The sequence below is a fragment of the Ceratotherium simum genome, chromosome 9 (assembly GCF_057802395.1).
Source record: "Ceratotherium simum simum isolate JZ-2026a chromosome 9, ASM5780239v1, whole genome shotgun sequence".
NCBI classification, from domain to species: domain Eukaryota; kingdom Metazoa; phylum Chordata; class Mammalia; order Perissodactyla; family Rhinocerotidae; genus Ceratotherium; species Ceratotherium simum.
The window spans coordinates 888170-912835 of NC_141908.1; the positions used below are offsets into that span (position 1 = coordinate 888170).

General features: G+C 40.1%; 1 protein-coding gene across 6 annotated transcripts in view; it reads left to right on the top strand.

Moving 5' to 3' along the window:
- Positions 1 to 24666, top strand: part of PLEKHB2 (pleckstrin homology domain containing B2) — a 194737-nt gene that overhangs the window by 26042 nt on the left and 144029 nt on the right. For all 6 annotated transcript variants that reach the window (XM_087434993.1, XM_087434991.1, XM_087434994.1 and 3 more), the window contains exon 6: positions 1366 to 1455. In XM_087434993.1, the coding sequence (XP_087291119.1) occupies positions 1366 to 1455 (90 nt within the window). The remainder of the gene's footprint in view (positions 1 to 1365; positions 1456 to 24666) is intronic.

Below are 24666 nucleotides of genomic sequence, written 5' to 3' on the forward strand. Positions count from 1 at the left end.
AGCCGGGCAGGGCACCTTTTGCTGACAGTGAGCAAGTTGGATTTTGCCAAACATTTTGGCAGGAGGAGCCCTCCTAACACAGGCACACAGGTTCCAGTGGTGTTTTCTAGAAATGTTGTAGCACTGTGAATCTCACTGTGGTTTACAGAGAAGCCTCAGAAAGGACCACAGGGTCCTTTTTATGCATAGCACCTCAGCCTTGTGCAACAGACATTTCTGAGACTTGTACTTGTCTCTAGTTCTGCTTCTGATCTTAGGAGGTCACTGAGACAGCAAACCCCGTTTGTAGGGGCTAGTAATGCCATCTTTGTGTCTGTTGGGGAGTCCAGGTGACTTCCTCTGTGGTCAGCATTTCCATTCTTCAGGTAGGATTTTGTTTTTTCCTTTATCTCTCCAGGAAGAAAAGAAGAAGGTAGATGGAGCTTATAAAAGCATTAGTACAGGTGGGAAAAGAACATAAAAAGACTTAGTATCCACATGTCATTGTCTGCTGCTCTTGTTAGCTAAAGACACTTCTTCCCGAGCTTACTGTACAGCCCTAGTTACTTTTTCTCTTGTGAACATGCTCTTCTTGGATGAAATTAACATTAGTGATCTGAATAGTTAGGAGCAAGATCTCAAGATGATTCTTTATATGGGTTTTTTTTTTTTTAAGAGAGTGCATGTGTTTTTCTTTTCCACTGGGGAGTAATTTAACAAAGGATTTTTTTGTTTTGTTTTGTTTTCTTTGGGGATGATTGGCCCTGAGCTAACGTGTGTTGCCAGTCTTCCTCTTTTTGCTGAGGAAGATTAGCCCGGAGCTAACATCCATGCCCCTCTTCCTCTATTTTGTATGTGGGATGCCACCACATCATAGCTTGATGAACCGCGCTTAGGTCCGTGCCCAGGATTCGAACCTATGAACCCTGGCTGCTGAAGTGGAGCGTGCAAACTTAACCACTATGCCAGCCCCACAAAGGATTTTTTTTAATGTAAAAAATAGACCGTGTGTGTGGAACATATCTCTGACTGCTACACTTCAGATTGTAGGATTTTTATTTTAAATGGAAGGGTTGTTGAGAGTGGTGTAACATCTTTTAGAAGGCCTGGGTAACAGTGGAGGCTCTGTGGCCTTCTTGGGCATTGAGAGCTCTCCTCCTGCCTCCTCCTGAATTCAGAGGACACCAGAGTTTGGGGTTGAGGGGAAGTGTGGGAGACGTTCCTCCTGCCATTCGTTGCTTCTCAGAGAGCATTTGCTGTTCAAAGATTAACTTTTTGTCTTTTAATTTTTTTATTTGCTAAATAAAAAGGATATGTGTATAGCATAAGAGCCTGTAGTTGCTCTGTAGCAACTCACTTTCTTTCATAATTTCTCTCCTCTCATAGGCTTACGTTGGCTCAGAAGTCATGTATGATGAGACTGCCGTGGCTTCTTCCCCACCTCCTTACACAGCCTATGCTGCGCCAACCCCTGAGGTAGGGAGCAAATCTTTGCCTATAGAATAGAATCCAAGGGAAATTTGAGGTCTCTGTGCCACTGTCCTTTTTTTAAAAAAAGAACTCTTAAGCCAGTATCAGAGAAATTAGAAATGTACTCTAAGCCCTTTTCTTCTTTAAACTTGTTTCTTTTTTAAACAGATTTTTACTGTTTTATTCTTTCATAAAATGAAGCAACTGTTTTATAATCTTCATGTTCATGTTTTGTTTTTAAGATAGACCTAAAAATGAATTATATAGTTCTTTGGTAATATGATTTTGATATTTATAGTTTATACTTAAAGAATTACTTGAATCCTCTTCATACTCAGAAAAATGCTTTTTTTATTATTTTTTTTATTATTTATTTTTATTTATTTATTTTTTGTGAGGAGGACTAGCCCTGAGCTAACATGTGCCAATCCTTCCCTTTTTTCTTGAGGAAGACTGGCCCTGGGCTAACATCCGTGCCCATCCTCCTCTACTTTATATGGGACGCTGCCACAGCATGGCTTGATAAGCGGTGCATCGGTGCGCACCTGGGATCCGAACCTGCGAACCCCGGGCCTCCGCAGTGGAGCGTGTGCACCTAACCGCTGCGCTACCGGGCCGGCCCTGCTTTTTTTATTTTGAAAAAACAAAACAAAACCTTAAAAAAATCAAATGCTGAGTACCAGATACCTTGGGGGGTGCCCTAGTTAGAGGTGCCAAGTGTCCGGTGCTACATATAAAAGTCTCTGTTGTGGGAGGAACTCCTGCTTTTTTTTTTAACTTTTAATTTTGAAATAATTATAGATTCACAAGAAATTAGAAAGATAATATGGAGAGATCTCATGAACTCTTCACCTAGTTCCCTAGTTGTTACGTGTTAGACAAAATCAAAACTAGGAATTTGAAATTGGTGCAATGTTCATAGCCAGCCCTGGTGGCCTAGTGGTTAAGATCCAGTGCTTTCGCTGCCGCGACCCAGGTTCCTTTCCTGGTCAGGGAACCACACCACCCGTCTGTGGGTTATCATACTGTGGTGGCTGTGTGTTGCTGTGATGCTGAAAGCTATGCCACTGGTGTTTCAAATACCAGCAGGGTCACCCATGGTGGACAGGGTTCAGCCAAGCTTCCAGACTAAGGCAGACTAGGAGGAAGGACCTGGTCATCCACATCTGGAAAAATTGGCAGTGAAAACCCTGTGAATAGCAGCGGAGCATTGTCTGATACAGTGCTGCAAGTGAGAGGATGGTGCAACTGCTCTGCTGTTCACAGGGTCACTAGGAGTCGGGATCAACTTGATGGCAGTAACAACAAAAACAATGTTTATGTCTCGTTTGTGTCATTTTATCGTATGTGTAGATTTGTGTAACTACCACCTCAAATCAAAATATAAAACTGTTCACAGAATCTTCCTCCTGCTGTACCCTTTTACAGTCACACCCTCCTTCCCCATCGCTAACTCCTGTCAACCACTGATTGTTCTCTATATAATTTTGTCATTTCCACAGTTTCATATGAAGGGAATCACAGAGCACATGATCTTCTGAGTTTGATGTTCTTCACTAAGCACAGTGCCCTTCAAGGCCATCCAATTGTTGCATGTGTCAGTACACATCTGCAACAAAATCTGGGATTCTGCTAGAAATTGTTTTAAACCTGTGTATCAGGATTTCTAGGGGAGAATTGACATCTTGATTATGTTGAGTTTCCTAATCCATGAACATGGACTGTCTCTCTATTTAGATCCTCTTTGATTTCTTTGATCAGCATTTTGTAGTTTTCAATATAAAAATTCGGTACATGTTTTGTTAGATTTAAACTTAAGTATTTATTTTTTTTGAATCTTTGTATATGGTATTGCATTTTAAATTTGTTTCCCCATGTTTATTGTTAGTACACAGAAACATGATTTTTGTATGTTGATCTTGTAGCCTGTGAATTTACTAAACTTATTAGTTCTAGAAGTACAATAGTCCCTTCTTATCCATGGAAGATATGTTCCAAGACCCCCAGTGGATTCCTGAAACCACGGATAGTACCGAATCCTATATATACTACAGTTATGTGGGGCGCAATGGCGTTTCAGTCAACATTGGACTGTATATACGACCGTGGTCCCATAAGATTAGTACCAAATAGCCTAGGTGTGTAGTAGGCTATACCATCTGGGTTTGTGTAGGTACACTCTGTGATGTTCACACGATGATGAACTCACTTAATGACGCATTTCTCAGAATGTATCCCTGTCGTTTAGCAAGGCATGACTGTATGTTTTTTCCTACGCTTACATACTTATGATAAAGTTTAACTCATAAATTAGGCACAGTAAGAGATTAACAACAACTAAAAATAGAACAGTTATAACAATATGCTATGATAAAAATTATGTGAATGTGGTCTGTTTCTCTCAAAACATCTTATTGTGCTATTCTCATCCCTCTTGTGGTGATGTGAGATGATACAATGCGTATGTGATGAGATGAAGTGAGGTGAATGATGTGGGCATTGTGATGTAGCGTTAGGCTCGTGTTGACCTTCTGACATTGAGCCATGACGATATTGATGGTTGGATGTCAGGAGCAGATGATGTTGATGATTGGAGGTCCAACAAAGGGATGATTCACATCTGGGGCATGAGGAAGAAGGATGGCACAAGATTTCATCACGCTACTCAGAACAGCTTGCAATTTAAAACTTATGAATTGTTTATTTCTGGGATTTTCCGTTTAATATTTTCAGACCATGGTTGACCGTGGGCAACTGAAGCCGCAGATAAGGGAGTCTACTGTATTTTTTTGTAGATTCTTTGAGAAATACTACATAGACAATCATGTCATCTACAAATAGGGAGAATTTTTATTTCTTCCTTTCCAGTCTGTGTTTATTTCCTTGCCTTGCCTTATTGCCCTAGTTAGAACTTCCAATATTATGTTGAATAGCAGTGGTGAAAGTAGGCATCCTTGACTTGTTCCTGATTTTAGGGGGGATGAATTCAATTTTTCCATGTTAAGTATGATGTTAACTCTAGGGTTTTTTATAGATGTTCTTTGTCAGGTTGAGGAAGCTCTTTCCTTTTCTGGTTTTCAAAGAGTTTTTTTTTTAATCATGAATGGGTGTTGGATTTTGTCAAATATTTTTCTGCATCAATTGATACGGTCATGTGATTTTTTTGTTAACCTAATATAGTGGATTACATTGATTGATTTTCAAATATTGAACCAGCCTTGCATCCCTGGAATAAACCTCATTTGGTTGTGGTTTATAATTCTTTTTATTTATTGCTGAGTTCTATGCCAATATTTGGTAAGCATTTTTGCATCTGTATTCATGAGGAATATTCGTCTTTAATTTTCATTTTTTGTACTCTCTTTTTTTTTTTTTTTTTTTTTTTAAGATTTTATTTATTCATTTTTTTCCCCCCAAAGCCCCAGTAGATAGTTGTATGTCATAGGTTCACATTCTTCTAGTTGCTGTACGTGGGACTCGGCCTTGGGTTGGACGGAGAAGTGGTGCCTTGGGGCGTGCCTGGGATCCGAACCCAGGCCGCCAGCATCAGAGCGCGCGCACTTAACCGCTAAGCCACGGAGCCGGCCCAACATTTTTTGTACTCTCTTGATCTTATTTTGCTATCAGGTAATACTGGCTTTGTAGAATGAGTTTGGTGTTCCCCGCTCTTCTATTTTCTAGAAAAGATTATGTAGAATTGGTGTTAATTCTTCTTTAAACATTTGGTAGAAATCGCCAGTGAAAGTCTGGGTCTGGAGATTTCTTTTCTTTTCTTTTTGTTTTTTAATCACTTTATTGTCTTTCTCTTCTAATTTTTTTTTTTTTTTGTGAGGAAGATCAGCCCTGAGCGAACATCTGTGGCAATCCTCCTCTTTTTTGCTGAGAAAGACTGGCCCTGGGCTAACATCTGTGCCCATCTTCCTCCACTTTATATGGGACGCCGCCACAGCATGGCGTGACAGCTGGTGCATCAGTGTGCTCCCGGGCTCTGAACCTGGGCCGCCAGCAGCGGAGCACGTGCACTTAACCACTACACCACGGGGCCAGCCCCTGGAGATTTCTTTTTTGGGATATTTTTAATTACAAATTCCATTTTCTTAATAGTTATAGGACTATTCATTCTCTTTTTCATATTGAGTAGGTTGTAGTAGCTTGCCCTTTTTGAGGAATTGATTTTTTTATATAAGTTGTCTAATTTATGTGTGCAGCTCTATCATTTGGTCCACACACACGTAAATTTTGGTGGATTAACCCTATTGTCATTATATAATGTACCTCCCTGTTTCTGGTAATTTTCTTTAGTCTGATGTCGACTTTCTCTGATATTAATATAACCACTTACTTCTGCTTGCTTTTTATTAGTGTTTGCATGGTCTCTCTTTTCCGATCTCTTTTCTTTCAGCCTACATATATCATCAGATTTGAAGTGAGTTTCTTGTAGACAGCGTGTAGTTGGGTCATCCCCCCTGCCACCCTGTCTGACAAATCTCTGGCTTGTAATTGGTATATTTACACCTTTTACATTCAGTGTAATTTTTGATAAGGTTAAGTATGCCATTTTAATTTTTGTTTTCCTCTTGTACTGTTTTTCATTTCTTTGTGTTCTTTTATTTAAGCTTTTTGTGAGTTACTACAACATGTTTTAGAATTACATTTTGATTTTTTTTTTTTTTATGAGGAAGATCAACCCTGAGCTAACATCCGTGCCAATCCTCCTCTTTTTGCTGAGGAAGACCGGCCCTGAGCTAACATCTATTGCCAGTCTTCCTCCTTTTTCTCCCCAAAGTCCCAGTAGATAGTTGTATGTAGTAGTCGCGCATCCTGCTAGTTGCTGTATGTGGGATGCCGCTTCAGCGTGGCTGGACAAGCAGTGCGTCGGTGCGTGCCCGGGATCCGAACCCGGGCCACCAGTAGTGGAGTGCGTGCCCTTAACCACTAAGCCACGGGGCCAGCCCCCCATTTTGATATATCTGTAATGTTTTTTGAGTATATCTGTTTGTATTGCTTTTTTAGTGGTTGCTCTGGTTATTACATTATATATACATATACACACACATATTTTTCAAAGTAAAGTGTTCACATTTTACCAGGTCCAATGAAGTGTTAAACCTCTAAGTTTCTTTTTTCTCCTTCGTTTTATGATACAATTGTCTTAAATAGTTCTTCTATATACGGTAGTCCCCCCTTATCTGTGAGGGATGTCTTCCAAGACCCCTAGCGGATGCCTGAAACCACGGATAGTACCATACCCTATATATGCCATGTTTTTTCCTATACATTCATACCTATGATAAAGTTTAATTTATAAATTAGGCATAGTGGGAGATTAACAACAATAATAATAAAATAGAACAGTTATGACAATATATTATAATGAAAGTTATGTAAGTGTGGTTTCTATCTCTCAAAATATCTTACTGTGCTATACTCACCCTTCTTGTGATGATGTGAGGTGATGCAGTGCCTACATGATGAGATGAAGTGATGTGAATGACATAGGCATTGTGATGTAGCATTAGGCTACTACTGTTGACCTTCAGACGATGTGTCAGAAAGAGGATCATCTGCTTCCAGACTGTAGTTGACTGTGGGTAATTGAAACCGTGGAATCTGAAACCGTGGGTAAGGGGGGCCTACTGTTATGTTGAGAACTACATTAGATGGTGTTATACATTTTGCTTCCACTGTCAAACTTATTAGAAAAATCAAGATGTGAAGGAAAGTTTATTGTATTTACATGTATTCCTGGTCTGACCATATTTTCTTGCCTACTGATGTTTCAAGATTCCTTTTATCATTTATTTTCTGTTAGTGAACTTCCTTTTGCCATTCTCTTAGGAAAGGTCTGCTGGCAACAAATTCTCAGTTTCCCTTTATCTGAGAATGTCTTGATTTCTTCTTAATTTCTGAAGAATATTTTTGCTATTATAGAATTCTTTTTCTTTTTTTTTTGACTAGTAGAAGACTATTTTTGTTTTTTTCTGTTCAGTATCACATTTCTTTCTTTCTTTCTTTTATTGAAGTATAGTTGACAGCTAGTATAGAATTCTGATTTGACATTTCTTTTAGCACTTGGTAAATGTGTGCTGTTTCCTTTGGCCTCCATGGTTTCTAATGAGAAATCTGCTAACATTTGACTCTTTTTCCCGTATAGGTAGTGCATTGTTTGTTTCTGGCTACTTTCTCTGTCTTTTGTTTTCAGAAGTTTGAATGTGATGTGTTTTGGTGTGTGTTTTTTGGGGTTTATTCTGTTTGGAGTTCATTCACTTTCTTGAATATGTAGATTTATGTTTCTTGCTAAATTTGGGAAATTTTAGGCCACTCTTCTTGGAATGTTTTTTCAGCCCCACTCTGTTTCTCTTCCTCTGAAACCGATGGCATAGATGTTAGATGTCCCACATGTCTCAGAGATTGTCTACACTTTTTTTCTTCAATCTGTTTTCTCTCTTGTTTTAATTGGGTAATTTCTACTCTTTACACTCGTGTTCACTGATTCTTTTTCTCTGTCATCTCTATTCTGTTGTTGAGCCCATTCATTGAATTATTATCTTAGTTATATAGTTTTAGTTCTAAAATTTTCTTTTGGTTCTTTATGTCTCTATCTATCTGCCTATGTGTAGTTATAGATATCTTTACATAGTCTTTTCTGAGATTTTCTGGTTTTGTGGAGACTTCCTGTTTTTTTATGTATTTCGATCGTGTTCACAATTGCTGGTTGAAATATTTTATGATAGTTGCTTTCAAATTCTTTCTAGATAATTTCAACATCTTTGTCATCTTTGTGTGTTCTCTTTTGTCGTTCACTTTGAGGTCTTCCTGGTTCTTGGACATTTTTTGATCAAAACCTGGACATTTAAAGTATTATAAGACTGAATCTTATTTAAATCTTGTGTTTTAGCAGACTTCCTCCTGATGCTGCTCTGGTGAGTGAAGAGAGAGGCTGCTTTGTTACTGCCATGTCTGGGTGGAAGCCCAGGTTGTCTACTGGGCCACAGTTGACTCCAGGGGGGTGGGTTCCTTGTCAGTGCTGGGAGGGGAGAGTAAGCCCTCGTCTAGGTCTCTGCTGACACCAGCCTGTCTGGGAATCGGAGGGGCCCTCCTTACTGTTCCCACTAGCCTCCACTGGTACTGTGGTTACTGATGAGAGGCTGCGAAAGTAGTCGCTCTTCACTAGCGAGTAGCACTTTGTTTCTGCTGGGCAGAGATGGGAGTTCTGGTTCCCTGCATGGTCTCCACTGACACCATGGCATGGGACTGGGGGTGTCTTGTTTCCTTCTGGCAGAGATGAAATTCCCAGCTCCCCTAGGTCCAGAGACTCGGCCTTCTCTGACACTACTTGGGATGGGGGTAGGGGAGCAACTTGTTACAGCCTGTCAAGCATGGAAGTTCAGACTATCTATACTTGGCCTTTGCTACTAGTGGGAGTAGGCGTGGACTGCAGTTATTTCTGTGGTGTTTGGCTGGAGTAGAGCAGTTACTGTCTAAAAATGGTTTCTTTTGCCAGATTGCCCCCTTCCATCCTAGGGTCTTTGGGTAGAGAGAGCAGGCTTTTCTTGGAGCCTTGTTTGTCTGCACTTAATGCCATTTCTGGATTGCCAGCTTCTCCGTTATGCAGTCTAGGATGTAGGCGGGAAAAAGGAAACCTAGGGAACTTACCATGTGTCCTTCTTATGGTCCTGAGGTCCCTAGCCAGTCTGCTGCCTTCTCTACACCTTTCAGAGTCTCCTTGTGTTTGTTTTATATGTCATGTCCAGGGTTTTCGGTTGTACTTAGCAGGAAAAATAGGGAAAACGGCATCTGCATCTACTCCATCTTCCAGAAGCGTAAGTCCTGTCTCCTGCTCTTGTAAGGTAACAGGTTTAGATCTATACGTATATTTGGCTGGCTATAGCTCCATGTTCTCCTCTGTGCCATAGCACTCGTCACAGTAATTGTAACTGTCTGTAAACATGGGGCCCCCCCCAACCCCTCGTGAGCTCATAAAGATCAGGCCTCTTATCTCTGTATTTCCCAGTACACAGTAGTCGTTAACTTGGTTGAAGGAGGCAGGTCCACCTCCCATTTCTGGCAGCGCTCTCTCAGAGGCGTGCACTGCTGGAAAACTGCCAGTTGCCTGCCCAGATCTCAGACTTCAGGGTCCTCCTGCCCGCCAACATCCACAGTCCTTCATATTCTCCTGTGTGGAACTGCTAGAAATTGGGCTGAGGAGGGTTCCACTGCTAGTCTAGCTTCGTGGAGAGAATGCTGGTTTTAGATGAATCTCATTTATCACCTGGTCCAACCTGATCGTTTTAGAGATGAACAACACAAGGCCCAGAGTAGTTAGATAGGTGACTTATTGAAGGTCAAGTTAATGGTACAGCTGAATTGAAATCCAGATCTCCTGCAAGTCCAGTTCTCTTTTTTATATTTTTCTGCCGCCTTCATTTTACAACTGAAAGTAGACTCCCGTTGTGGGTTGGTTTTTTTAAAATCTTAAAACGGGGCCGGCCCCGTGGCTTAGCGGTTAAGTGCGCGCGCTCCGGTACTGGCGGCCTGGGTTCAGCTCCTGGGCGTGCACTGACGCACCGCTTCTCTGGCCATGCTGAGGCTGTGTCCCACATACAGCAACTAGAAGGATGTGCAACTATGACATGCAACTATCTACTGGGGCTTTGGGGGAAAAAAGGAGGAGGATTGGCAATAGATGTTAGCTCAGAGCCGGTCTTCCTCAGCAAAAAGAGGAGGATTAGCACAGATGTTAGCTCAGGGCTGATCTTCCACACACACACACACACACACACACACACACACACACACACAAATCTTAAAACAAATTTAAAAAAGGCATAACCACACTCTCTCATGTTCTTTATTTTTTTATTGACTTAAATTTTATTGATTGCAGCTTAGCAAATTTTAATATATTACCAGCAGTTACAAAATTTTATATGTATATATTAAATTGAGGTGTAATTGAGTATACACATTATACTAGTTTCAGGTGTACAACGTAATGACTCAATGTTTGTATATGTTGTGAAATGATCACTACAGTAAGTCTTGTTAACATCTGTCACCATACATAGAGAATTTTTTTTTCCTGTGATGAGAACTTTTAAGATTTACTCTTAGCAACTTTCAAATATGCAATACAGTATTATTAACTATAGTCACCATGCTGTACGTTACATCCCCATGACTTATTTATTTTATAACTGGAAGTTTGTACCTTTTGACTCCCTTCACTCAATTCAGTCCCCCTCCCCCAATCCCCCTGCCTCTGGCAAACACCAGTCTGTTCTCTATATTTATGAACTTTTTTTTTTTAGATTCCACATATAAGTGAGATCATACAGTATTTGTCTTTCTCTATCTGACTTATTTCACTTAGCATAATGCCCTAAAGGTCCATCCATATTGTCACAGATGGCAAGATTTCATTCTTTTTTTATGGCTGAAAATAGTCCATTGTATGTATACATATACCACATTTTCTTTATCCATTCATCCATCAATGGACACTTAGGTAGCTTCCGTATCTTGGCTGTTGTAAATAATGCCAGTGAACATGGGGGGGCGTATATATCTTTTCAAGTTAGTGTTTTCATTTTCCTCAGATGAATACCCAGAAGTGGGATTGCTGGATCATATGATAGTTCTATTTTTAATTTTTTTAGGAAAATCCATAGTGTTTTCTTTAGTGGTAGCACCAATTTACATTCCCACCAACAGTGTACAGGGGTTCCCTTTTCTTCACATTGTTGTCAACACTTGTTGTTCTTTGTGATAGTAGCCATTCTAACAGTTGTGGGATGATATTGCGGTTTTGATTTGCATTTTTTTCTTTCTTTATTTTATTGAGGTAACATTGGTTTATAACATTACATAAATTTCAGGTGTACATCATTGTATTTTGATTTCTGTGTAGATGACATCGTGTTCACCACCCAAAGACTAGTTATCATCCATCACCATACACGTAGGCCCTATCAGCCATTTCGCCCTCCTCCCTCTCCACTTCCTCCCTGGTAACCACAGTCTTATCTCTGTATCTATGTATTTGTTTGTTGTTGTTGTTTTTATCTTCTACTTGTGAGTGAAATCATACAATATTTGTTTTTCTCCCTCTGACTTATTTCACTTAGCATAATACCCTCAAGGTCCATCCATGTTGTTGCAAATGGCAAGATTTCGTCTTTTTTTATACCTGAGTAGTATTCCATTGTTTATATATAACACATCTTCTTTATCCATTCATCTATTGATGGGCACTTAGGTTGGCTATCTGTATATCTTCTTTGGAAATATGATCATAACCTCTGCCCATTTTTTGATCGGATTGTTTATCTTTTTGTTGTTGAGTTGTATGAGTTCTTCACATATTTTGGAAATTAATCCCTTGTCAGATATATGATTTACATATATTTTCTCCCAGTTGGTGGGAGATTTCCTTTGCCTTGCAGAAGCATTTTAGTCTGTTGTAGTCCCTTTTATTAATTTATTTTTTTTGTTTCCCCTGCTTGAGTAGACACGGTATTTGAAAAGATGCTGCTAAGACCAAGTCAAAGAGTGTACTACTGGTATTCTAGCAGTTTTATGGTTTCAGGTCTTAACATTCAATTCCTTAATCCATTTTGAGTTAATTTTTATGTATGGTGTAAGATAATGGTCTACTTTCATTCTTTTGCATGTGGCTGTCAGTTTTCCCAACACTGTTTATTGAAGAGATTTTCCTTTCTCCATCGTATGCTCTTGGCTCCTTTGTAGAAAATTAGCTGTCCATAGATGTGTGGGTTTATTTCTGAGCTCTTGATTCTGTTTCATTGAACTGTGTGTCTGTTTTTATGCCAGTACCATGCTGTTTTGCTGACTGTAGCTTTGTAGTATATTTTGAAACCAGGGGGTGTGATACCTCCAGCTTTGTTCTTTTTTTTTTTTTTGTGAGGAAGATCAGCACTGAGCTAACATCTGATGCCAATCCTCCTTTTTTTTTTTTTTTTTTTTGCTGAGGAAGATTGGCCCTGAGCTAATATCCGTGCCCATCTTCCTCTACTTTATATGGGACGCCGCCACAGCATGGCTCTACCAGCAGTGCGTTGGTGTGTGCCCGGGATCCGAACCGGCGAACCCCAGGCTGCTGCAACGGAGCACGCGCACTTAACCACTTGTGCCACCGGGCCGGCCCCTCCACCTTTGTTCCTTTTTCTCAGAATTCCTTTGGCTCTTCAGGATCTTTTGTTGTTCCATATAAATTTTAGGATTCTTTGTTCTGTTTCTTTGAAAAATGTTGTTGGGATTCTGATTGAGATTGCATTGAATCTGTAGAATGCTTTAGGAAGTATAGACATTTTAACTTTGTTTATTTTTCCAATCCAAGAGCATGGAATATCGTTCCATTTCTTTGTATCTTTGATTTCTTTCAATAGTGTTTTAAGGTTTTCAGCCTACAGGTGTCAGGTGTTTCACCTCTTTGGTTAAATTTATTCCTAAGTATTTTATTCTTTTTTCTGTGATTGTAAATGGGATTTATTCTTAATTTCCCTATTTGCTGTTTTTTGTTGTTAGTGTATAGAAACACTACTGATTTTTGTATGTTGATTTTGTATCCTGCAACTTTACTGTATTTATTATTTCTAATACTTTTTTGGTTGATTCCTTAGGATTTTCTATATACAAACTCATGTTATCTGCAAATAGTGCCAGTTTTACTTCTTCCTTTCCAATTTGGATCCCTTCTATTTCTTTTTCTTGCCTGATTGCTCTGGCTAGGACTTCCAATACTATGTTAAATAAGAGTGGTGAAAGTGGGCATCCTTGTCTCATTCTTGTTCTTAGAGAGATGTCTTTCAGTTTTTCATTTTTGAGGATGATAATAGCTGTGGGTTTGTCATCTATGGCCTTTATTATGTTGAGATACTTTCCTTCTATACTCATTTTATTCAAAATTTTTGTCATAAATGGATGCTATATCTTGTCAAACATACGTTGTCAAATGCTTTCCCTACATCTGAGATGATCATGTGATTTTTATTCTTCCTTTTGTTGATGTGGTGTATCACATTGATTGATTTGCAGATATTGAACCATCCCTGCATCCCTGGAATAAATCCCACTTGATCATGGTGCATAATCTTTTTAATGTGTTGTTGTATGCTATTTGCTAGTATTTTGTTGAGGATTTTTGCATCTATGTTCTGTTCATCAGTGATATTGGCTTGTAATTTTTTTTCTGTTGTCTTTGTCTGATTTTGGTATCAGGGTAATGTTGGCCTCGTAGAATGAGTTAGGAAGCTTCCCCTCCTCTTCAATTTTTTCGAATAGTTTGGGAAGGATAGGTATTAAATCTACTTTTAATGTTGGGTAGAATTCACCAGGGAAGCTGTCTGGTCCTGGACTTGTATTTTTTGGGAGGTTTTTTATTACTGTTTTGATCTCCTTACTCATGATTGGCCTACTCAAATTCTCTGTTTCTTCTTTTTTTTTTTTTTTTTTTTTTTTTTTTTTTTTAAGACTTTGTTTATTTTATTTTTTCCCCCCAAAGCCGCAGTGGATAGTTGTGTGTCGTAGCTGCACATCCTTCTAGCTGTTGCATGTGGGACTCGGCCCCAGGATGAACGGAGAAGCGGTGCCTCGATGCGCGCCCGGGATCCGAACCTGGGCCACCAGCATCGCAGCGCGCGCACTTAACCACCAAGCCACAGGGCCGGCCCTCTCTGTTTCTTCTTGATTGAGTGTTGGGAGGTTGTATGAGTCTAAGAATTTATCCACTTCTTCTAGATTATCCAATTTATTGGCATATAGTTTTTCATAATATTCTCCTATGAGCCTTTGTATTTCTGAGGCGTCTGTTGTAATTCCTCCTCTTTTGTTTCTGACTTTATATATTTGACACTTCTTATTTTTCTTAGTCTAGTTAAAGTTTTGTCAGTTTTATCTTTTGAAGAACTAGCTTTTGGTTTCATTAATCTTTTTTCTATTGTTTTTTAGTTTCTATTTTATTTATTTCCACTCTCATTTTTATTATTTCCTCCCTTCTACTGATTTTGGGCCCTGTTTGTTGTTCTTTTTCCTGTTCCTTTAGGTGCACTGTTAGATTATTTGAGATTTGTCTTGTTTCTTGAGGTAGGCCTGTATTGCTATAAACTTCCCTTTTAGAACTGCTTTTGCTGTATCCCATAAATTTTGGCGTGTTGTATTTTCACTTTCATTTATCTCCAGCTATTTTTTGATTTCTCCTTTGATTTCTTCATGGACCCAGTAGTTGTTCAGTAGCATTTTGTTTCATTTCCACATATTTGTGGCTTTTCCAGCTTTCTTCTTGTAGTTGGTTTATAGTTTCATACTCTTGAGGTCAGAAAGGATGGTTTGGTTATTACTTCAGTCTTCTTAATTTTTTGAGACTTGTTTTGTGGCCTAATATGTGATCTATCCGGGAGAATATTCCATGTGCATTTGAAAAGAATGTGTATTCTGCAGTTTTTGGATGGAATGTTCTGTATATACCTATTAATTAAGTCCATCTGGTCTAATGTGTCATTTAAGGCCAATGTTTCCTTATTGCTCTTCTGTTTGGATGATCTATCCATTGATGTAAATGGAGTGTTCAAGGCCCCTGCTATTATTTTCTGACTGTCTATTCCTCCTGTTTTGTCTGTCAATAATTGCTTTATATATTTAGGTGCTCCTATGTTGGGTGTCTGGATATTTACAAGTGTTATATTCTCCTGTTGAATTGTTCCCTTCGTCATTATGTAGTGCCCTTCTTTAGCTCTTGTTACAGTTTTTGTTTTAAAGTCTATTTTGTCTGATAATAAGTATTGGTGCCCCAGCTTTCTTTTCAGTGATGTTTTCATGGAGTATATTTTTCCATTCTTTCACATTCAGTCTGTGAGTGTCTTTAGGTTTGAATGGTGTCTCTTGTATGCACCATATTTGTGGTTTTGTTTTTTTATCCATTCAGCCACCATATGTCTTTTGATTAAGCATTTAGTCCATTGACATTTAAAGTAGCTATTGATAAGTACGTACTTATTGCCGTTTTGTTACTTTTTATCTGAGTGTTTTTTTTGTGAGATCAGCCCTGTGCTAACATCTGCCAATCCTCCTCATTTTTGCTGAGGAAGACCGGCCCTGGGCTAACATCCGTGCCCATCTTCCTCCACTTTATATGGGACGCCGCCACAGCATGGCTTGCCAAGCGGTGCGTCGGTGTGCACCTGGGATCCGAACCGGTGAACCCCGGGCCGCTGCAGCGGAGCGCACGCACTTAACTGCCTGTGCCACTGGGCTGGCCGCCTTATCTGAGTGTTTTAATAGTTCTCCGTTTCTTTCTTCTTCTCTTGTTCTTTTCCCTTGTGATTTGATGGCTTTCTTTAGCATTATGTTTGGGATCCCTTCTCTTAATTTTTTGTATATTTGCTATAGGTTTCTGGTTTGTGATTACCATGAGGTTCATATATAATAACCTACATATATAGCAATCTATATTAAGTTGATGGTCTCCTAAGTTGGACCTCTTACTAACAATCCTGTACTTTTACTCTCCTCCCCCCACATTATTTGTTTTTGATATTATATTTAAGCTTTTTTATGTGTGTGTATCCCTTAAACTCTTATCATGGAGATGTTTTTAGTGCTTTTGACCTTTGACCTTCATATTAGCTTCATAGATGGTTGACGTGCTAACTTTACTGTATATTTGCCTTTTCCTGTGACTTATTTTCTTTGTTATTTTTCTTATTCCTATTTGTGGTCCCTTCTTTTTCACTTAAATAAGTGCTTTTAACATTTCTTGTAAAGCCGATTTATTGCTGATAAACTCCTTTCGTTTTTGCTTGTCTGGAATACTCTTTCTCTCTCCTCCCATTCTGATTGATAGCCTTGCTGGGTAGAGTATTCTTGGCTGTAGGGTTTTTACTTTCAGCATCTGAGTATATTGTGCCATTCCCTTCTTTTTTTTTTTTTTTGTGTCTATATGTTTGTTTATTGTTGTTATTATCTACTACTTAAGGAAATCATATGGTATTTGACCTTCTTTCTCTGACTTATTTCACTTTGCATAATACCCTCAATGTCCATCCATGTTGTCACAAATGGCTGGATTTCATTGTTTCTTATGGCTGAGTAGTATTCCATTGTGTATATATACCACATCTTCTTTATGCATTTGTCCCTTGATGAGCACTTAGGTTGCTTCCAAGTCTTGGCTATTGTGAGTAACGCTGCAGTGAACACAGGGGTGCATGTATCTTTACGCATTGGTCTTTTCAAGTTCTTTGGATAAATACCCAGCAGTGGAATAGCTGGATCATGAGGTAGTTCTATCCTTGATTTTTTGAGGAATCTCCATACTGTTTTCCATAGTGGCTGCACCAGTTTGCACTCCCACCAGCAGTGTATGAGAGTTCCCTTCTCTCCACATCCTCTCCAACACATGTTGTTTCCTGTCTTGTTAATTATAGCCATTCTGACGGGTGTGAGGTAAGATCTCATTGTAGTTTTGGTTTGCATTTCCCTGATAGTTAATGATTTTGAACATGTTTTCATGTGTCTGTTGGCCATCTGTATATCTTCTTTGGAGAAATGTCTGTTCAGGTCTTTTCCCCATTTTTTAATTGGGTTGTTTTTTTGTTGTTCAGATGCATGTGTTCTTTATATATTTTGGAGATTAACCCCTTATCAGATGTATGGTTTGCAAATATCTTCTCCCAATTGTTAGGTTGTCTTTTTGTTTTGTTAATGGTTTCCTTTGCTGTGCAGAAACTTTTTAGTTTGATGTAGTCCCATTTGTTTTTTCTATTGTTTCTGTTGCCTGGTCAGACATGGTGCTTGAAAAATATGTTGCTAAGACTGATGTCGAAGAGCATACTGCCTATGTTTTCTTTTAGAAGTTTCGTGGTTTCAGTCTTAGATTCCAGTCTTTAATCCATTTTGAGTTAATTTTTGTGTATGGTGTAAGGTAATGTTCTACTTTCATTTTTTTGCATGTGACTGTCCATTTTTCGCAACACCGTTCATTGAAGAGACTTTCTTTTCTCCATTGTATGTTCTTGGCTCCTTTGTCGAAGACCGTCCATAGATGTGTGGGTTTATTTCTGGGCTTTCGATTCTATTCCATTGATCTGTGTTTCTGTTTTTGTGCCAGTACCATGCTGTTTTGGTTACTATAGCTTTGTAGTATATTTTGAAATCAGGGAGTGTGATACCTCCAGCTTTGTTCTTTTTTCTCAGGATTCATTTACCTACTTGGGGTCTTTTGTTGTTCCATGTAAATTTTAGGATTCTTTGTTCTATTTCTGTGAAAAATGTTATTGGAACTTTGATAGGGATTGCATTGAATCTATAGATTGCTTTAGGAAGTATGGACATCTTAACTATGTTAATTCTTCCAATCCAAGAGCACGGAATATCTTTCCATTTCTTTGTGTCTTCTTCAGTTTCTTTCGGCAGTGTTTTATAGTTTTCCATGTACAGATCTTTCACCTCTTTGGTTAAGTTTATTCCTAGATATTTTATTCTTTTTGTTGCAATCGTAAATGGGATGGTATTTTTAATTTCTCTTTCTCCTACTTCGTTGTTAGTGTATAGAAATGCAACTGATTTTTGTATGTTGATTTTGTATCCTGCAACTTTACCATATTCGTTTATTACTTCTAAAGGTTTTCTGGTGGATTCTTTAGGGTTTTCTATATATAAAATCACGTCATCTGCAAATAGTGACAGTTTCACTTCTTCCTTTCCAATTTGGATCCCTTTTATTTCTTTCTCTTGCCTGATTGCTCTGGCTAGGACTTCCAGTACTATGTTAAATAGGAGTGGTGACAGTGGGCATCCTTGTCTGGTTCCTGTTCTTAGAGGGATAGCTTTCAGTTTTTCACCATTGAGAATGATATTAGCTGTGGGTGTGTCATATATGGCCTTTATTATGTTGAGGTACTTTCCTTCTATACCCATTTTATTCAGAGTTTTTATCATAAATGGATGCTGTATCTTGTCAAATGCTTTCTCTGCATCTATTGAGATAATCATGTGATTTTTATTCTTCATTTTATTAATGTGGTGTACTACGTTGATTGATTTGCCAATGTTGAACCATCCCTGCATCCCTGGAATAAATCCCACTTGATCATGGTGTATAATCTTTTTAACGTATTGTTGTATGCGATTTGCTAGTATTTTGTTGAGGATTTTTGCGTTGACATTCATCAGTGATATTGGCCTGTAATTTTCTTTTTATGTGTTGTCCTTGTTTGGTTTTGGTATCATGGTAATGTCGGCTTCGTAGAATGAGTTAGGGAACTTCCCCCTCTCCTCAATTTTTTGGAAGAGCTTGAGAAGGATAGGTGTTAAGTCTTCTTTGACTGTTTGGTACAATTCACCAGGGAAGCCGTCTGGTCCTGGACTTTTATTTTTGGGGATGTTTTTGATTACTGTTTCAATCTCCTTACTGGTGATTGGTCTATTCAAATTCTCTACTTCTTCTTGATCCAGTTTTGGAAGGTTGCATGATTCTAAGAATTTATCCATTTCTTCCAGATTGTCGAATTGGTTGGCATAAAGCTTTTCATAGTATTCTCTTATAATCTTTTTTATTTCTGAGGTGTCTGTTGTAATTTCTCCTCTTTCATTTCTGATTTTACTTATTTATGCCTTTTCTCTTTTTTTCTTGGTGAGTCTAGCTAAAGGTTTGTCAATTTTGTTTATCTTTTCAGAGAACCCACTCTTGGTTTTATTAATTTTTTCTATTTTTTTTAGTCTCTATTTCATTTATTTCTGCTCTGATTTTTATTATTTCCCTTCTTCTACTGATTTTGGGCTTTGTTTGTTCTTCTTTTTCCAGTTCCTTTAGGTGCATTGTTAGATTGTTTATTTGATATTTTTCTTGTTTGTTGAGATAGCCCTGTATTGCTATAAACTTCCCTCTTAGAATTGCTTTTGCTGTATCCCATAAATTCTGGCTTGTCATATTTTCATTTTCATTTGTCTCCAGGTATTTTTTGATTTCTTCTTTGATTTCTTCATTGACCCAGTCCCTGTTCAGTAGCATTTTGTTTAATCTCTACGTATTTGTGGCTTTTCTGATTTTCTTCCTATAGTTGATTTCCAATTTCATTCCATTGTGGTCAGAAAAGATGCTTGGTATTATTTCAGTCTTCTTAAATTTATGGAGACTCGTTTTGTGGCCTAATATCTGATCAATCCTGGAGAATGTTCCATGTGCATTTGCAAAGAACGTGTATTCTTTGGCTTTTGGATGGAATGCTCTGTATATATCTACTAGGTCCATCTGTTCTAGTGGTCATTTAAGGCCAATATTTCCTTATTGATCTTCTGTTTGGATGATCTATCCATTGGTGAAAGTGGAGTGTTAAAGTCCCCTATTATTATTGTGTTACTGTCTATTTCTCTTTTTATGTCTGTTAATAATTGAGTTATATATTTAGGCGCACCTACATTGGGTGCGTAGATATTTATGAGTGTTATATCCTGTTGTTGAATTGTTCCCTTGATCATTATGTAGTGCCCTTCTTTGTCTCTTTTTACAGTTTTTGTTTTAAAGTCTATTTTGTCTGATATGAGTACTGCTACCCCAGCTTTCTTTTCTTTGCCATTTGTGTGGAGTATCTTTTTCCATCCTTCACTTTCAGTTTGTGAGTGTCTTTAGGTCTGAAGTGTGTCTCTTGTATGCAGCATATATATGGGTCTTGTTGTTTTATCCAATCAGCCACCCTATGCCTTTTAATTGGGGTATTTAGTCCATTGACGCTTAAAGTAGCTATTGATAAGTGTGTACTTACTGCCATTTTTTAACTTTTTTTCCCAGTGTTTTAGTAGTCCTTCTCTGTTCCTTTCTCCTTCTATACAGAATTGATGGTCTCTTTAGTTTGACCTCTGTCTGAAAGCTCTACTCTTTAACTCCCCTCCTCCCTCATTTTATGTTTTTGATATCATATCTAACCTCTTTTTTGTGCATTTGTATCCATTGCCCTCTTATCATGGAAATATATAATTTTTCCTGTTTGTGGTGTTCTCTTTTCCCCTTAAATCAGTCCCTTTAACATTTCTTGTAGCACTGGTTTCTTGGTGACAAACTCCTTTAATTTTTGCTTGTCTGGGAAATTTTTGATCTCTCCTTCCATTTTGAACGATAATCTTGCTGGGTAGAGTATTCTTGGTTGTAAGGCTTTTCCTTTTAGGACTTTAAATATATCGTGCCACTCTCTTCTAGTCTGCAAGGTTTCTGCTGAGAAGTCAGCTCATAGACTTATGGGGTTTTCTTTGTATGTAACTAGTGTTTCTTTGGCAGCTTTTAGGATTGTCTTTTTATCTTCAATTCTAGACATTTTGATTATGATTTGTCTTGGTGTGGGCCTCTTGGGGTTTATCTTGTTTGGGGCTCTCTGTGCTTCCTGTACCTGGATGTCTGCTTCCTTCCTTAGGTTAGGGAAGTTTTCATCTGTTATTTCTTGAAATAGATTCTCTGCCCCTTTGTCTCGGTCTTCTCCTTCCAGGACAACTATAACACAGATGTTAGTGCGCTTGATCTTGTCCCAGAGGTCTTTTAGACTGTCCTCACTCTTTTTAATTCTTTTCTCTTTTACCTGTTCAGCTTGGGTAATTTCTTCTAGTCTTTTGTCCAGCTCACAGATCCGTTCTTCTGTATCCTCTACTCTGCTTTTGAGGCCCTCTAGCGAATTTTTCATTTCCAGTATCGTATTCTTCATTTCTGATTGGTTCTTTTTTATATCTTCCATTGCTTTGTTCACATTCTCACTGAGTTCATCTATTCTTCTCCCTACATCAGTGAGCATCCTTAACACTCTCATTTTGAACTCTCTGTTGGGTAGGTTGCTCGTTTCTGTTTCACTTAGTTCCTTTTCTGGAGTTTTGTCCTTTTCCCTTACTTGGAATGTATTCCTTTACCTCCTCATTTTGCTTTTTTCTCTGTGCTTGTGTCTATACATTAGGTAGGTCAGGTATGTCTCCTGCTTTTGGGTAGGTGACCTTATACAAGTGATGCCTTAGGAGTCCTGCAGTGTGCTTCCCTCAGTTCTCAATGTTCCAGCGATGACCCCTATGTGGACTACGTGTGTCCTTCTGTTGTGGCCTGTTTGCTCTCCCTGTTGGCGCCCAGGGAGGCCGAGTTATGCTCCTGGTCAGCTGTTGTAATGCTCAGCTGTTTGTAGTTGTTGTGGGCCCTTCAGTCTCTTTATCAGGTATGCGGAGCCCCAGCACAGTTGGCTGCAAGTTCTAATACCACATTTGTGTTGCAGTATTTCTTTTAAGTGAGAAGGCCCCCAGCATGGCAGGTTGTTATGCTCAGGTGCTTACAATTGCTATAAGCCTCCAGCCTTTAGGTCTCTTGTCAGCTCTCTGAGGATTGCAGCTGGGTGGGGCTGGCCTCAGGCACAGGAGCACCCAATTGTTTCAGACTTTGGAAGGTGGGGCAAACCCCCTATGTGGGTCTTTGAGAAGCACAAGTCTTCTGCAGCTGACAAGCCCTGCCGCCCACAGGTCCACACACAGAGTCAACACAGTCCTGCCCCATGTGTGTGCCCCGACCTCCTGAAGCAGACCCAGTCTCTCCATGGCGGGAGCCCCACACACTCCACCACTGCCCTACACTCTCCACCCGCTCCTTGTGCACGCCCTGCCCCACTGAAGTGGGCTCAGTTGCCAGGCTGCAGAGAATCCAGTCACCAATCTATGCAGGCCCACAAGTTGCCTGAGGGCTTGTTGTTGGGTGGGGCCAGTGTCTAGGGTGGGCTGCCTGCCCTGGCTCAGCTGGATTAAATCGGTGCTCTAGCGGGTGAGGCAGACCTGGGCTAGCAGGCCTCAGGGAGAACTCCAATGGCGTCTGTGTCAGCTCGCCCACACTAGGCCACAGCAGTGGCCTCCGCCAATGTCCCAGTCCCTGGAGAGGTCTCACCTCTCACTGAGATGCACTCAGGGACTGTCAGGTGAGTCTCTTTTCACCAAAGCACTATGCACCTTTCTTTCTGGTGACTTTAGGATGCTTTCTGAAATGGGTGAGTTTGTCCACAGGCCCTTTAAGATCCAGTTTTAATTTCTTTGTGAACCAGCTTTTCTGGGGGTACTCCCCAATGTTTTAGGAGCAGGCAAAGTCAGATATTATGCCACTCGTTTCGATTGTGCTGGGTCCACGAAATGCCTACAGTCGGGGTGCTCCCCGGCTCAGGGCCCCGTGCCTCCACGGAGGCTCCGTACCTGTGGGCTGCTCCCGGGCGGCCGTGAAGCTGGCGGCTTGTGAAGACGGCGTTTGTTCTCTCCAGAAGGGAGTTTCTGCCTCTTCCACCTCAATTAGGATTGTCCTTTGTTGCAGGAGTTCCTCTTATCCAGTTTTCAGTTCTGTCTCAGTTTCAGTTCTGTCAATTTTTCCACGAGTAGTTGTAAATTGACTGTGTCTGCGGGAGGAGGTGAGTTCAGAGTCTGCTTACGCCGCCATCTTGGCTTCACTCCTGTGCCATTCCCTTCTAATTTGTAAGGTTTTTGCTGAGAAGTGAGCTGATAGCTTTATGGGGTTTCTTTTTTAAGTAACTTGTTGTCTTTTTCTTGCAGCTTTTAGGATTCTCTCTTTGTCTTTAACTCTTGAGACTAATTATAATGTGTCTTGGTGTGGGCCTCTTTGGGTTCACCTTGTTTGGTACTCTTTGTGCTTCCTGTACCTGGATGTCTGTTTCTTTCCTCAGGTTAGGGAAGTTTTCAGCTATTATTTCTTCAAAAAGGTTCTCTGCCCCGTGTCTCTCTCTTCTCCTTCTGGGACATCCATAATATAGATGTTAGTGTGCTTGGTGTTTTGTCCCAGAGGTCCCTTAGACTGCCCTCCTTCTTTTTACTTCTTTTTTCTGTTCAGCTTGGGTGATTTCCTGTAGTCTTTCATCTAGCTTACTGGTCCGTTCTTCTGAGTCATCTGCTCTGACGTTGATCCCCTCTAGGGAGCTTTTCAGATCCATCATTGTATTCTTCAGTTCTGATTAGTTCTTTTAAATATTTTCCAATTCTTGATTGAAGTTCTCACTGAGTTCATCCATTCTTTTTCCAAGATTAGTGAGCATCCTTATGACTGTTAGTTTGCGCTCTTTATCATGTAGATCATTTGTCTCTGTTTTGTTTAGTTCTTTTTCTGAGGATTTGTCCTGTTCCCTTATTTGGAACATATTCCTTTGTCCCCTCATTTTGCCTACTTCTCTGTGCTTGTAGTTATGTATTAGGTGGATCACCTACGTCTCCCCATCTTGGATATGTGGCCTTATGTAAGAGGTCCCTTATGGGGCTCGGCAGTGTGATTTCTTCTCATTATCAGTTCCAAATGTCCCAGGAGTGTCCCCTGTGTGGGCTATGTGTGCTTTTCTGTTGTGGTGGGGTTGCTGTTACTGCAGGCACACAAGTTGGCTAGGCTGAGCCCCTGGCTGGCTGGTTGTAAGGCTCAGGGCTACTATGGTCACTTTGCTCACTTTCTTGGGTGGGGGGAGCCCCAGCACAGCTGGCTGCAAAGCTGATAGTGCACAGCTGCTGCTGTTTTGCTGTTAAGTGAGTCAGGCCCCCAGCATGGCTGGTTGCTAGACTCAGGGGCTCACAATTGTTGCAGGCCTCTGGCCTGGGAGGCTGTTATCAGCTCTCTCAGGAGTGCAGCTGGGTGGGTCTGGCCCCAGGTGTGGCAGCACAAAGATCGTTTCCGGTGTTGGAAGGAGGGGCAGATCCTCTGTGTGGCTGTTTGAGAAGGCCAGTGGCACAGGTCTCCTGCAGCTGACATGCCCCCCTGTCCAAGGGCCTACCTTCCCCACCAACGGCTGCAGTCCTGCCCCACTCGCAGGGCCTACCTGCACGCCCCTCCCTACCCAGCTGCACTGAGCTGGACCCACACACTTCCAAAGTTCCGTGTGGGCTTGCTTGTTAGTAAGGCCAGTCGCTAGGGTGAGTTGTCTGCCCTGGCTGAGCTGGATGAAATTGGTGCTCTAGTGGGTGAGGCAAACCCCTCTGCTAACTAGGGGAAGAAATCCAGTGACGTCTGCTGGTGTCTGTGTCAGCACACCTGCACTAGGTCACAATAATGGCCTTCACCGGTGTCTCAGTCCCTGGGGAGGTGGTCCCAGACACCTCCTGCGTCTCTGGGATGCATTCAGAGCTTATCAAGTGAATCTCTTTTGCCAAAGGACTATGTATCTTTGGTGATTTTGTGTTTGTTTTGGGAACTGGTGAATCTGTGCTTGGGCC